The following is a 15,000-nucleotide window of genomic DNA, read 5'->3' as shown; positions in this document are numbered from 1 at the left end:
CAAAGAAATAGTATGGGTCCTAGCACCGTTCCCCGTGGTACTCCTAATATGACTGGACATTCATCCGATAACGTGCCGTCTAGGACTACTTTCATGTTACGTTTTGTGAGGAAAATACAAAGCCATGTGTGTAAAGAGCCACGAATTCCGTAATTTTCTAGTTTCTGCAAGAGTTTTTGGTGTGGCACAGTATCGAATGCTTTGGAAAAGTCGAGGATGCCGATGTCTGCCTGAGTGTTGGCATTCTGGAGTCTCAATTGGTCGTTTACAGTTATTAGGAGTTGGCTTTCACATGGTCTTGTAGAAAGACACTCGCTTTCGGATTAGAAGGTCTTGGGTTGATTCTCGCTCGGCGCATAGTTGAGTTCTTGGAAAAGACTCTTTACTCACATTATCACACCGTACTCGGGTGTAAAATGAATAACTGTCCGAAAAAAAATTGTAATATCGCCTAACAGGCGTCATGTCCCGTCCTACATGTTAAGTGTTGGCCAGGGACTCTTTGAGCACGTTTAGTGGGTATTGCGTTAAATAAAAAAGCTCCAATACATTAAAAGTTCAGACGATTAGACATGAATATGAACATGAACAAACTAACCCCAAAGATCGTCTATGTTCACGTTTACAATGAGAAATGAAAATTACGCTTTGCATTTACTTAGAACCAAACGGATGGTTTCACGTGGTTGATGGACGCCAGAGAAATCGTCAATGGTGACGTCAGAGGGAATTGTTCTGTCAACGGAAAACTCTCTCAGCAAATACACCAGACCAATCTTGAGTTTGAGTAAAGCCAGTCTCATTCCGATACACTGTCTTGGACCGAAACCAAAGGGGAGATAATACACGAGACTTGGGGTTGGGTTGTTTCCGTCCATAAACCTGTCTGGGTTAAACGTTTCCGGTTCTTCAAAAATCTCAGGGTCACGACAAATATTTGAAACGGGAATGAAAATGGCAGCGCCGGCGGGGATAGTGAAACCATTTAATTTTGTTGTTTTTTCTACAAGGCGATTGGAATGAACCACTGGGGGATACATCCTTAGAGCCTCAAAGATTACAGCCTCCATATACTTCAGCTTCTGGCAGTGTTCAGAGGTCACTTCTATTTCATTCCCAACCACATTCCTAATTTCTTCTCTCATTCGTTTTTGGACATCCTTGTGCTTTGCCGATTCAAGCAACAGCCATTGAATCGTTGATGACGTGGTCTCGTATCCAGCCATTACAAATAAAATGCATTGGGCTACAATCTCTTCCGTTGTCAATTTTCGACTCCCTACGATGTCTTCTGTAGGGTCAGCTTCGGCGTCTATCATGAACTGGAGAAAGTCACCATCTCTAAACTGATCTGGGTCAGCTTTTCTTTCCTCCACAAGCCTTGTTAGTTCGGAGACGAAATAATTGATGTGAGGAGCTGGCATGAATTGAATATCAAGTATTTTAAAGATAAAACCAAGACACGGGAAAACGCCTACAACTCCAGTAATTATCTTTAGTAATGTTCTCGTGAATTTCATCATTCCCTTGGCGTGCAAGAAGAAAGCATCGTCGGGATTTTCCTGTGAGTTTAAATCCAGCGCAAAAGCTGGACCGGCAAAAGCATCAAGAGAATACGCCGAAAATATAATTCTTGCCTCAGGGTGTGTACCTTCTTCAACGTGTTTGTGAAGAATTTTTACAAGCTTTGAGCCAGTCGTGTTGATATAATGGGTAACACGCTTCAATTTGCCGCTGCTAAAGCAGGGAGTGATTATTCGGCGAATTCTCTTCCAGTCTTGACCTCGATTAAAAAACAAACTCTTTTTGACTATCGGATTCCACAAGGCGTCGTATCCTAGGACATATCGATCCGAATAATTGTTGAAATCTTTCACGAGAATTTCTTTCAAAGCGTCCACGTCTCCAACAACTAGAGCAGGGTCCCGGAAAAATAAAATGCCAAAAATTTTTCCGTATTGCTTTGTCCATTTTCCAATGTTGTAACGGATTCCGGTCTTGGAATCGAACAATCGGTCCATGTGACCGATGAACATGGTGGCGGGAGGGGAGGGAACTCCGACTTTACTCCAGTAGGTTCCAGGGTGTCTGCCATATCTGGTGATGAAATAAATATACAACCATTAATAGGATTCAATAGTTTGATGTCACGTCCGCAACGAGCAGCTTGGTTCTAAACCGAGAAAATCGGTACTTTTTATTCTTCAGACTGGGTAGAACTTTTTCACATGTCATGTGATCAGAATGTATAACAGTCAAAATATGATCAGATTTATAATGTTTTTTTTTCTCTTCTGGATACACGTTTATGCTCGTCAGAGAAGTATTTCATAAGGGCGTCCGTCATTGTTCCGATAGTTTAGAACCAGTTACTAAGTTACTATGCGTCATTACGAGGGAAGTGACGTCACGACTGTTGAACCCTATACGCCATATACATTTTGACTCACTCATCAACTTAGGTCCGATGTTTTTTGTTAGTTGAAGAAATTATATTTGAATTCGTCCGAATAAAGCATAAAAACCCGAAGTTAGTATCATCATATTTACGTCTGTAAATTCTATTTTTAGTCTTTACATAAATCCCCTCACCGTTGTCAGACGGTTGGTCCGTGGCCTTCGGAAACTTAATGGTAGTATGCGCTTGACTAAGAAACTCACAATATTGTGTATTGTGCTATAAGTGCCTGAATGATCAAGCACCAGTGTATATTACTGAATTTTTAGAAACTTATAAGCCAACGAGGAGTCTACGCTCTGCACTAGATTATACAAAATTAATTGTTTCAAATAAATATAAATATAAATTTTACGGCGGCAGATCGTTCAGTCACGTTGGACCTTCCATCTGAAACTCTCTTCCTAAAAGAAGAAGAGAATCGAAGTCCTTATCAATATTTAAATCAAAGTTAAAACACTATCTCTTTGTTAAAACACATCTTGATTAATGCATCTTTGTAATTTTACCCCAATATGAATGTTAATTTAGTTTATGTTATTATATCATTATTTTATATTATTTCCGTGTTTGACATAGCATGTGGATGTATTATAACATATCTTGTATTAATGACTTTATGGTTAGTTATTACATTGTTGTAATATGATAATATTATGTTGATGTAGTATGTATAATGTTTCATTTGTATAATAATGTCATTATATTATTGTTTCGCGCATTGAGCATCACCCAGTGATGAAAATGCGCGTTATAAATGTCATGTATTATTATTATTATTAACATTGCCATCCGCAAGTATAACGGACCAACACACATAACTATGTGTAACCGTAAACGTTTATAGTCTGGTTAATACAGTTTAGCGGGAATTACTCATAAACGCAGATGGCACAACAACAACAAATTTTAATAACAAAGACCAGAGTGACGTTAACTTCATTGTATTTATAGCCTGGGACTGACCAATAAGTGACGTCAAAAGTAGAGTCTTTGGTCACAAAAGAATACAAATCGTGAGTTGTATTCAATAGTTCAGTCAATGGAATCATTTGTTTCCTTCAGTCTACTAACGACAACTCACGAGACGCTGCACAAACCTAAAAAATGACTTCAAACTATGAGTCTTAGAAGGTTCTAGTGTCAGGCTATAAGCTAACGATGGCTACGGTTCTAGTGTCAGGCTATAAGCTAACGATGGCTACGGTTCTAGTGTCAGGCTATAAGCTAACGATGGCTACGGTTCTAGTGTCAGGCTATAAGCTAACGATGGCTACGGTTCTAGTGTCAGGCTATAAGCTAACGATGGCTACGATTCTAGTATCAGGCTAAAAATTAGCGATGGCTATGGTTCTAGTGGCAGGCTATATGTTGACAATGGCTACGGTTCTTGCGTCAGGCTACAACTATACGTTAACGATGACTACGGTTCTCTTCTCAGGCTACACCTATAAGTTAACGATGGCTACTGTTCTAGTGTCAGGCTACAACTATAAGTTAACGATGGCTACGGTTCTCGTGTCAGGCTACAACTATAAGTTAACGATGGCTACTGTTCTAGTGTCAGGCTACACCTATAAGTTAACGATGGCTACTGTTCTAGTGTCAGGCTACAACTATAAGTTAACGATGGCTACGGTTCTCGTGTCAGGCTACAACTATAAGTTAACGAAGGCTACGGTTCTAGTGTCAGGCTACAACTAGTAGTTATCGATGGCTACGGTTCTCGTGTCAGGCTACAACTATGTTAACGATGGCTACGGTTCTCGTGTCAGGCTACACCTATAAGTTATCGATGGCTACGGTTCTAGTGTCGGGCTACAACTATAAATTAACGATAGCTACGGTTCTCGTGTCAGGCTACAACTATAAGTTAACGATGGCTAGGGTTCTAGTGTGAGGCTACAACTATAAGTTAACGAAGGCTACGGTTCAAGTGTCAGGCTACAACTATAAGTTATCGATGGCTATGGTTCTCGTGATAGTTCGAAGATGACGTCACTCAGGTCTTTGTTATTGTTTTTTGCCATCCGCATTTATGAGTAATGCTCACTGAACTGTATTAACCCGACTATAAACGTTTATGGATACACAGAGTTTTGTGTGTTGGTCCGTTATACTTCCGGATGGCAATGTTATGAGCTTCTTAGCCAAGCGCAAACTATCTTTTGTTAAATTCTTCAATCGTTCATCGTCCATAAAACATCGTCATCATCTTCATCAACAACAACGTTCTCGTTTTCTCATTCCGTCTATGTTTACGGCAACGTTCGCCCTGGTGAGATGTTATACGATTCTTTCATCTCTTTGTATTTATTAAACGAGCTATTTTTATCGTGCCAAATAACACAACGAGCTTGCACGATGAAATTATAACGAATTTAATAAATACAACAATGAGCTTTTTTTATATAGCGCAATATCCACTAAATGTGCTCAAAGCGCTTTACAAGGTGTCCCTGGTCAACAGAAACATTTAACATGTAGGACGAGACATAACGCCTGTTAGGCGATATTACAATTTTCCGGACAAAGAAAACGCTGTTAATGGCCAGGTATTCATTTTATACCTGAGTACGGTGAGAGAATGTGAGTAAAGAGACTTTTCCAAGGTCTCAACTTTGCGCCGAGCGCGACCTCGAACCCAAGACTTTCCTATCCGAAAGCGAGTGTCATACCACTAGTCCACATAGCCGCACAGAAATGAAAGAAATGAAAGAATACGTTTATTCTACCCCTACAAGTAAGATTATTGGACATTTTGTAACCAAATGGTATGGTATTAGAACTTCTATTCACCATAATTTGTATCTTTCTCCTTCTGCTTGAATGACAATTTGACCCAAAACTAAAACCGTTGGATTTGTATTCATGCGCACCAAAAGATCTATTTATAATTACCAATCAGCTGTCTTTTACACCTTATTTCACACCAATAAAATGTACGAAACTGTGTCAGTGCATGACATAATCAGTCGGAAGATGAAAATTTTGGATTTGCATTTCTTTTCATTTTCTGAAAGAATATGCTCACCAGAGCATTTTAATCTTTATTTGAAGTAAATCGGGTGATTTTTCAGTAATTTATGGTCAGATGTATGGGAAAGGTATTCAGCAACTTTTCTCAAATTTCATACTTTTTCAATGTGACTTGCTGTAAAAAATATTTAGAAGTGAAATTAAGCTTAGATATTTACCGAAGATGTACAAATAGGGTTGATTTAATCATTTATGACAAGAACTCATTTTGGATAAAAATGGACCTTCTAACTAAACTTGGCAATATCTCAGTTCAAACATTTTCACCATCCGACTGATTATGTCATTCACTGTAACAAATATTCTTTTTTTAAATTCAACGCGTTCAAAGCATTATTCAACGTTAACGTATTTACTAAGAAATGATAGGGTTATCCTAAGAGAGGGGTGGAATAAATTGTATTGTAATACCCAAATTAAATTATCTTTCTGTAACCCAGGAGTTCTCAAACGATAAAATATCCATCTCTTCCATATGCGGCTATGTGGTCTATTGGAATAACACTCGCTTTCGGATCGGAAGGTCCTGGGTTCGAGCCTCGCTCGGCGCATAGTTGAGTCCTTGGAAAAGACTCTTTACTCACCGTACTCAGATGTACATATTTGGCCGTTAACAGCATTGTCTCACTTGTAATAACAGGCGTCATGTCTCGTTCTACATGTTACGTGTTACGGTTGGTCATGAACATTTTGTAAAGCGCTCTGAGTACGTTTATTGGATATTGCGCTATATAAAAGCTCAAGTTTTGTTTTGTTTTGATATATATATATATATATATATATATATATATATATATATATATTTTTTTTTTTTAAAGAAAATATAAATGATAAAACAAGAATTTAAAGAAGATCCTTGATCCAAAACGTAGCGAATTGCCTAATAAAATCACCACTGGAGTTAGACAGAAATTGTTTTGTCAAAAATGTAAAAAAATAAAAAATAAATAAAAATAGATGGTTCTACTGATTAAAAAATTAACACATGATAAATTGGTTCTCACATATAAAGCAACACAATGCAACAAGCAAGCAATATTGCAAAGATAGAAATCTCAGAAAACTCAAGAGAAAACATGTTAGTGTCCGTTAGTGTCTCAGTCTATGGAACTACTATATAAACTGTATCGGGCGATGTGTTTGGAATGAAAATATTTTCATAATAAACCCAGTGAGGCATCGTATTCCGATTTTTATCTTCTTGTTGTTCTAACTAATGGAGCGTCCACCATCGACGTGACCTTGACCCGATCCACTTTGATAACTCATAAAGATTGACCTAGATTATAAATATTACGGGCCATTAAAACCCTCGATAATATATAATTAGGGCGGTACCGCATTAGGACAGGACTGTCCTGGGACGAATTTGTCCTGTCCCACTGAAGAAAACTTCCATTCATAACAGGTACCGCATTAGGACAGGACTGTCCTGGGACGAATTTGTCCTGTCCCACTGAAGAAAACTTCCATTCATAACAGGTACCGCATTAGGACAGGACTGTCCCAGGACACACCTCGCGTATCGCTTGCGCAAATGCATTATCAAAATGGATGAAATAAAGAATTATAAAAGTTGCATATTTCTGTGCTTTACTGCGTAGAATAAAAGACAAATGGAAATAGGAAATACCACTGGGTGCATCCTTTAATGACCCAAAGATTCCTCAAGCGTTAAATCCATAGACTATGGTGATCTCCGATCTTATCCTAAAATGTTTTTCTTGGAATCACCTCACTTTACCCAGGTGCAAATGAGTACCAGTTCGCTGATCAAAGTAATCTTTGACAGCTAGCGTCCTTTCAAGAGGATAATAGACGGTCTGCGTGGCTCGGCGGTACGGTCTTTGCTTCGTACCCGAAAGGTACCAGGTTCGATCACTGCGCTGTTTGTCCTTGAGCAAGTCACCTCGCGCTGCACTGCGGCTAACGCCTGAGTTATTCCAGTCTTCCCTCGGAATAGACCCTCGAGAAAATTTTCCCCTATGGGATGAATAAAGTGAATTTTTTTTTTTTAATTTTAAACTGTTATCTGTCTGCACAACGCTACAGAAACATGGATAAGTTCCGGGTCTATAAGCTTAGGTGGCAAGATGGCCGAGTAGTTAGCGCGTTGTACTCTAGACCTAGTGGTTCTGTGTTCGATTCCGACCGTAGCCAATTTTTACTTTCCTAGAGCACGAAAATTTACTCCAATCACTCACCCCATTCAGGTATAAAAGGGTACCTGTCAAACTGGGATTGTAATCTACGATAGACTATTGTCCTGTTCAAAGGTTTTCAAACAAACACGTTAATTGTCCGCTTCACGCTATTGAAACCGGAATACCTCCTGCACCATTGGCTACAAGGCTCTAAAGGACTTGATTTGTCTTACAATGAGCCCAAGTGGCTCAGAAGGACTTACTTAAAAATATTTTCATTGAGAACTCCCGAAATAAATAACGATAAAGATAATTGATCCCACAAGTTACCGAATAGATGTGCGACCGGTTTTAGACACGTTACTGCTGTGTCACAAAGTGTGACACTTCTTAAATTATATTTATAAACATACGTTATTAACTTGCCGAAAATGTTTATGTTACTATGCATTTTGTACGTGATGTCATCACATAGAATTATTTTTTGAATTGTTCTTGCTTTTTTTATATTCAGAATCGAAATAAATAAATAAATAAATAAATAACAATGTAAAATTGAATGTAAGCTTCAGTTTAATATGCGAAAACAGATAAAATGGACGTTTCGGGTTTCCCCTTCATCAACAAAACAGGATGAATGAAAAACTACAGACGAATGAGATAATGTGGTAATGGCGTTGTTAAGATGCATAAACAAAAACATTGCTGGGCAGGAAATTGTATGCTACTTTGTGAGGAAGCATGAATTAAAATAGAGCTAGCCTATATAAATTTATAAAAGGTGCGTAGTAATAGGATTCAATAGTGGTAACGTCACTTCCTTCCTAATGACGCATGGTAACTTAGTAACACTGGCTCTAAACTATCGGAACAATGGCGGACGCCCGTATGAAATATTTCTCCGGCGAGTATAAAGCGTATCCAGAAGAAAAAAAACACATACATTTGATCATATTTTGACTTTTACACATTCTGATCACAAGACATATGAAAAGTTCAAGCCAGCATGAAAAATAAAAAGTAATGATTTTCTTTGTTTAGAACCAAGATGGCCGCCGTTGCCAGGCGGCGTGACATCAGACTATTGAATTGTATTAGTTAAGTCAAAAGAAGGGAGGCGGGGGAAGAACTGTCTAATGCAGGATAGAAAGTGAAATAAAATAAAGTGTGGACTATTGTTCGAAAATAAATAAAATGGAATTGGAAATAAATACAAAATATAAAGGATGTAGGTATTAGTAGTATACTCATCGGTGGCAGTAGGAGCAGCAGAAGAAACAGTAGTAGTAGTAGTAGTAGAGTAGTGAGTAGTAGTAGTAGTAAGTAGTAGTAGTAGTAGTAGTAGTAGTAGTGATAGTAGTATAGTAGATTAGTAGTAGTAGTAGTAGAGTAGTATAGTAGATGAGTAGTAGTAGTAGTAGTAGTTAAGTAGTAGTTAGTTAGTAGTAGTAGTAGTTAGTAGATAGTAGTAGTAGTAGTAGTATTGTAGTAGTAGTAGTAGTAAGTAGTAGTAGTAGTATAGTAGTAGTAGTAGTGTAGTAGTAGTAGTGTAGTAGTAGTAGTTAGTTAGTAGTAGTAGTATAGTAGTAGTAGAAGTAGTAGTAGTAGTAGTAGTAGTAGTAGTTAGTAGTAGTATAGTAGTTAGTAGTAGTAGTATGTAGTAGTATGTAGTGTATAGTGTAGTAGTTAGTGTAGTAGTAGTTAGTAGTAGTAGTAGTAGTTGTAGTAGTAGTATAGTAGTAGTAGTAGTAGTAGTATAGTAGTAGAGTAGTGTGTGAGTAGTAGTAGTATATAGTGTAGTAGTAGTGTAGTAGTAGTAGAGTAGTAGTGAGTAGTAGTAGTAGTAGTAGTAGTAGTAGTAGTAGTAGTAGTATGTAGTAGTAGTAGTAGTAGTATAGTAGTAGTGTAGTAGTATAGTAGTAGTAGTAGTGTGTAGTAGTAGTAGTAGTAGTAGTAGTAGTAGTAGTAGGTAGTAGTGTAGTAGTAGTAGTAGTAGTAGTAGTGTGGTAGGTAGTAGTAGTAGTAGTAGTAGTAGTAGTAGTAGTAGTAGTAGTAGTAGTAGTAGTAGTAGTAGTAGTAGTAGGTGTGGTAGTAGTAGTAGTAGTAGTAGTAGTAGTAGTAGTAGTGGTGGTGGTGTAGTAGTAGTAGTAGTAGTAGTGGTGTGTAGTAGTAGTAGTAGTAGTAGTAGTAGTAGTAGTAGTAGTGTAGTAGTAGTAGTAGTAGTAGTAGTAGTAGTAGTGGTGGTGGTGGTGGTAGTAGTAGTAGTAGTAGTAGTAGTAGTAGTAGTAGTAGTAGTAGTAGTAGTAGTAGTAGTATAGTGGTGGTGGTGGTGGTAGTAGTAGTAGTAGTAGTAGTAGTAGTAGTAGTAGTAGTAGTAGTAGTGTAGTAGTATGTAGTAGTAGTAGTGGTGGTGGTGTAGTAGTAGTAGTAGTAGTAGTAGTAGTAGTAGTAGTAGTAGTAGTAGTAGTAGTAGTAGTAGTAGTAGTAGTGGTGGTAGTAGTAGTAGTAGTAGTAGTGGTGGTGGTGGTGGTAGTAGTAGTAGTAGGGATGCAGAAAATAAAGGCAGGCATTGCAACTTTGACACGGCGCTGCCAAGTCTGGGATTTGTTTGTCCTAATGCGGAAGACTGCTATATTTTTCTATCACAATTGATATGAACACGGGACTGGGACAGTCCTGTCCCGTTGATTTTGTAGCATTTCACAACGGCTCGGTACACGCTAGGACCCTTTTGTCCCGTCCCAATAGGTGCGGTATGTTTCTCTTTATTATATACATGTATATTACAGATTTGGGACAGGACTGTCCCAGGACAGTCCTATCCTAGTGCGGTACCCCCCTTAGTCTTTACGAGCGACGACCTCCGTGACAGCGGGATATATTGAGGCCATGATGAAACCGAATACGACATCTTTTGTGTGGAATAAGGATTGCGTTTTCGTTAATCAGTAGCCCGTGTCATATTTTATTATACTATATATTTCATAATACATAAAGTTAAAACAGTTCCAAGGGTGGCTTACGACAGAATTCTGATGTCAATCATGTCACCTTCTTCAATAACAAGTTGACGCGCATGATGAAATTATGTCTGGCATGGCTGTTTTTGCATCACTTGCGGCCTCTTTGCGGCCGCAAAATATCACTGATCTGCATTGCGGCCGCAAAATCTGCAATTTTTTTTTTGCAATGCAATTTTTTCGAAAGTTTTCAAAGAAAAGAAAAAACCCCAAAAAAAAAATAATTGTTTTTTGAAAAAGGCAACAACAAAAAATAAATAAATAAATATAATAAAAAGACGATTTTTTCCTTTTAATTTGATCGCTCGTGTAGAACGTGAAAGATAATTAATCAAGAGTAATTTCTTTTTTTACTAGATCCCATTTTCTTCTTTTTCACTGGCGCTGATATAACCTTACATTTGTTGCAAGCGCCGTGAAACCATTAAAAACAAACAATTACCTTTCTCTTTCATGAACTAATTATTGGTTTTTAGGAAAATTAACCGCATTTTTTTTGGTAAATATTGCTGTTTTCAGCTTGCAAAATTTGGGATATTTTTATTTTGGCAAAAAAAACGCCATGTCAGAAATATCATGTTTGGGTGGGGTTCCTGACCTCCCATAGTGGGCAGGGAGATACTTGTTCTGTCTTCTATCCCCCTGTATCTGTTTTCCAATTGCTTTCTGTCTTTGTGTTGAAACGAGATTATTTAGTTTTGTCCTGACTCTCGCCGAAGTCCTTGGCTAGGAGGGAAACAGTCGAATGTATAGTTATAGTTTTGGGAGATTTTTTTCCCTTGTAAATCATCTCTATGTTTTGTACTTTTTTTTTTCATGTTTAACATACGATTTATAAACATTTGAGTGTGTTCCTCTTAGTGCGATCTTGAGCTGGTGTCTGGATGAAACTTTTAGGTGATCTCAAACTAAGCCTACCCTGATAGTTTGCTCTTGGGATCTACATCTGTTCCCTAATTTGAACCATTCACCTTGGTCTTACTTTGTCCTCAAGTCCTTTTAATTGTATGCACATCTAGAATGTTTTTACTATCCAAATTTCTCCCATTTTACTGGCGCTGATATGTCCTAAATGTGTTGCAAGCGCCGTAAAACCCTTAAAAACAAACAAACAAATAAATAACGAAATGTAATGTACAGCTATGTGGTCTTATGGTATGATACTCGCATTCAAACCTGAAAGTTCAGCGTTCGAGTTCGAGTCTTGCTCTGTACATAGTTAAGTCCTTGGAAAAATTCCTTGAGTCAACTACTCTCACCGTACTCAGGTGTAAAATGAGTTGCTTGCCCTTAGCAGCGTTATCTCCGTCGAGAAAAAAAATGGTATGTATGTTATTGCCTCACGGGTGTCATGTCTCGTCCTAAACGCCAAGTGCTGCTGTTGGCTTGAGATCCATTGTAAAGCGCATTGAGCACGTTATTGGATATTGCACTATACAAATACATAGTCACCTTTTAAGTTGTCGTGTTATGTAATGTAATGGGTAACTCGTATGGAGACGATTCCCATTTGAAATACTTAGTGAGGCATTACAATTATAGAAGTGAAGTCATTCAAAGACAAACGATCAGAATGGATAAATTTATCATCATTATTGTTGTTATTATTATCATCATTATTGTTATTTTTATTACTACTATTATTATTGTTATCATCATCATCATCATCATCATCATCATCACCATTATCATTTTTATTATTATGATGATGATGATGATTATTGTTATTATTATCATTATTATTATTATTGTTATTATCATTATTATTATTATTATCATTATTATTATTATTATTATTGTGTAGTCATGAAAAAAAAAGGTAGAGAAAGAAATAGAACCACGAAATGACAAACCTATTAGTTTAAATAAGATTCATTTTATGTAGAGTTATTAAATCCATTCTCAAATGTAGAATCATGAATCTTTTTTTTTAATCACAAATGTCAAAACGTTTGGGTTTTTTTTGTTAAGTAACTGTCAATACTGATTTAGATTTAGATAGAAAAGCTCGTGTGTTTATTATGGTTATCTTCTATTTGTATGGATGTATGAGTGTGTGTGTGTGTGTGTGTGTGTATGTGTGTGTGTGCGTGTGTGTGCTTTGCATGTCAATGTTAAAGATATATGTTTGTACATCACACACACGTGAGTAGATTTAAGTTGTTATACCATCTTTACCACGTGAATCATGATTGTAATCTTTCAATCAATTTAATAGTTAGGGCATTCAAGGGATTTTATCCTATTTCGCCCTATAGATAGTATGCAGATGACGTCACTCAGGCCTTTGTTATTGTTTTTGCCATCCACGTTTATGAGTTGTTTTCACTAAACTGTATTAACCAGACTATAAAAGTTCATGGTTACACAGAGTTTGTGTGTTGGTCCGTTATACTTCCGGATGGCAATGTTGTGAACTCCTTGGCCAAGCGCATTCTATCTATACCATATGTTATGTTATGTGTGACTCATGAATAAATCACAGCATGTCATATGAGATGTTTTCAGCATGAATGAATGATGATGGCAAATTGATATTGATTGATGGTTTATTTCGGATTGAGTTAGCCATAGGTTCTGTTACTCATGACAATATAGGTACTCACGCTTGATGTGTAGATTAATGATTGTAGCGATAACTATGACTAATCGATGATGATGATGATGATGATGATGATACGTAGTAATCATAATAATAATACTGAAAATAATGATGATGATAATAATGATAATAACAATAATAATAATAACATTAATAACTAATAATAATAATGATGATATTATTATAACAACAACAACAACAACAACAACAACAACAACAATAATAATAATAATAATAATAATAATAATAATAATAATAATAATAATAATAATAATAATAATAATAATATATAATAATAATAATCCTGCCAGCACAAAGACAGACCAAGCCGCCTTGAAAGTTTCTCCCAACCCAGAATAAGATTAGGGCGTGAAGAATCTTTGTTTGTTTTTAATGGTTTTACAGCGCTTGCAACACATTTAGGTCATATCAGCGCCAGTAAAAAGGGAGAACATGGGATAGTAAAAATTTCTAGAATTACAATTAAAGCACCTGAGAAAAAGTAAGACAAAAAGGAATTGGTTCAAATAGGGAATTGGTGTAGATTCCAAGAGCATACCATCAATGTACTTAGTTTGAGATCACCTAAAAGCCTCATTAAGACACAAGCACAGGATCCCACTAAGAGTAAGAGGAATACCTCCAAATGCTTACGTTATAAATTCAAAACAAAAAATATAATAATACATAACAGAGAGATGAGTTACAAGGAAAACAATTCTCATCTCCCAAAACGATAACTTGTTTCCCTCCAAGCCAGGACTCCGGCCTGGACCAGGACAAAACCAAATAATCTCATTCCAAGACAAAGAGAGAAAACAAATTGGAAAACAGCTATAGAAGACACAGTAAATCACTGGGAGGTCAGAAACCCTACCCCAGAAAAAATTATCAAACAAACAAAAACAACAAAGTACTCTTATAGAATGATAGCCATTTTATTTCGGGTTCATGAAAATACAATAAATTGCGCATCATAAAGAAATAAAAGCAAAATAATAACCATAACCTATGTCGTGTCGCATAGCACAAGAATATAAACACAATAGACCTATGTCAGTCTTCAACTGATTTGTCCTTAACGACTTTTATCTGAATATCCAGAAGAAACAGTTCCATATTTTCCTGACTATAAGCCACAACTCCCCCCCCCCAAGATCTTGACCCTGTGGCCGAGAGAACTGTGGGGCTAATATTAATATTTGTAATACTCTTCAACAGTCGTAACGTCACTTCCTTCCTAATGACGCATGGTAACGTAGTAACACTGGCTCTAAAACTATCGGAACAATGGCGGACGCCCGTATGAAATACTTCTCCGGCGAGTATAAAGCGTATCCAGAAGAAAAAAAACACATACATTTGATCATATTTTGACTTTTACACATTCTGATCACAAGGCATATGAAAAGTTCAAGCAGCATGAAAAATAAAAAGTAATGATTTTCTTTGTTTAGAACCAAGATGGCCGCCGTTGCCAGGAGGCGTGACATCAGACTATTGAATCGTATTAATTAAGTCAAAAGAAGGGAGGCGGGGAGGAACTGTGTAATGCAGTATAGAAAGTGAAATACAATAAAGCGTGGACTATTGTTCGAAAATAAATAAAATGGAATTGGAAATAAATACAAAATATAAAGGATGTAGGTATTAGTAGTATACTCATCGGTGGCAGTAGGAGCAGCAGAAGAAACAGTAGTAGTAGTAGTAGTAGTAGTAGTAGTAGTTGCAGTAGTA

At 36.9% G+C, this 15,000-nt stretch overlaps 1 protein-coding gene across 1 annotated transcript in view; it reads right to left on the bottom strand.

The window, feature by feature from the left end:
* LOC144977648 (cytochrome P450 3A29-like) overlaps positions 1-6,667 on the bottom strand; it is a 7,355-nt gene extending 688 nt beyond the window's left edge. The window contains exons 1-2 of the mRNA XM_078923068.1: positions 6,502-6,667; positions 1-2,097 (exon numbers count right to left, since the gene is read on the bottom strand). The exon at positions 1-2,097 is cut by the window's left edge and continues 688 nt beyond it. Coding sequence (XP_078779194.1) covers positions 642-2,097; positions 6,502-6,575 — 1,530 coding nt within the window. The 5' untranslated portion in view covers positions 6,576-6,667 and the 3' untranslated portion in view covers positions 1-641. The remainder of the gene's footprint in view (positions 2,098-6,501) is intronic.
* Between the last annotated feature and the right edge of the window lie 8,333 nt (positions 6,668-15,000).

Source organism: Berghia stephanieae, chromosome 7 (genome assembly GCF_034508935.2).
Source record: "Berghia stephanieae isolate SIO BIC M18660-M18661 chromosome 7, UCSD_Bste_1.3, whole genome shotgun sequence".
Lineage (NCBI taxonomy): Eukaryota > Metazoa > Mollusca > Gastropoda > Nudibranchia > Aeolidiidae > Berghia > Berghia stephanieae.
This window is presented reverse-complemented; position numbering and strand designations above follow the sequence as displayed.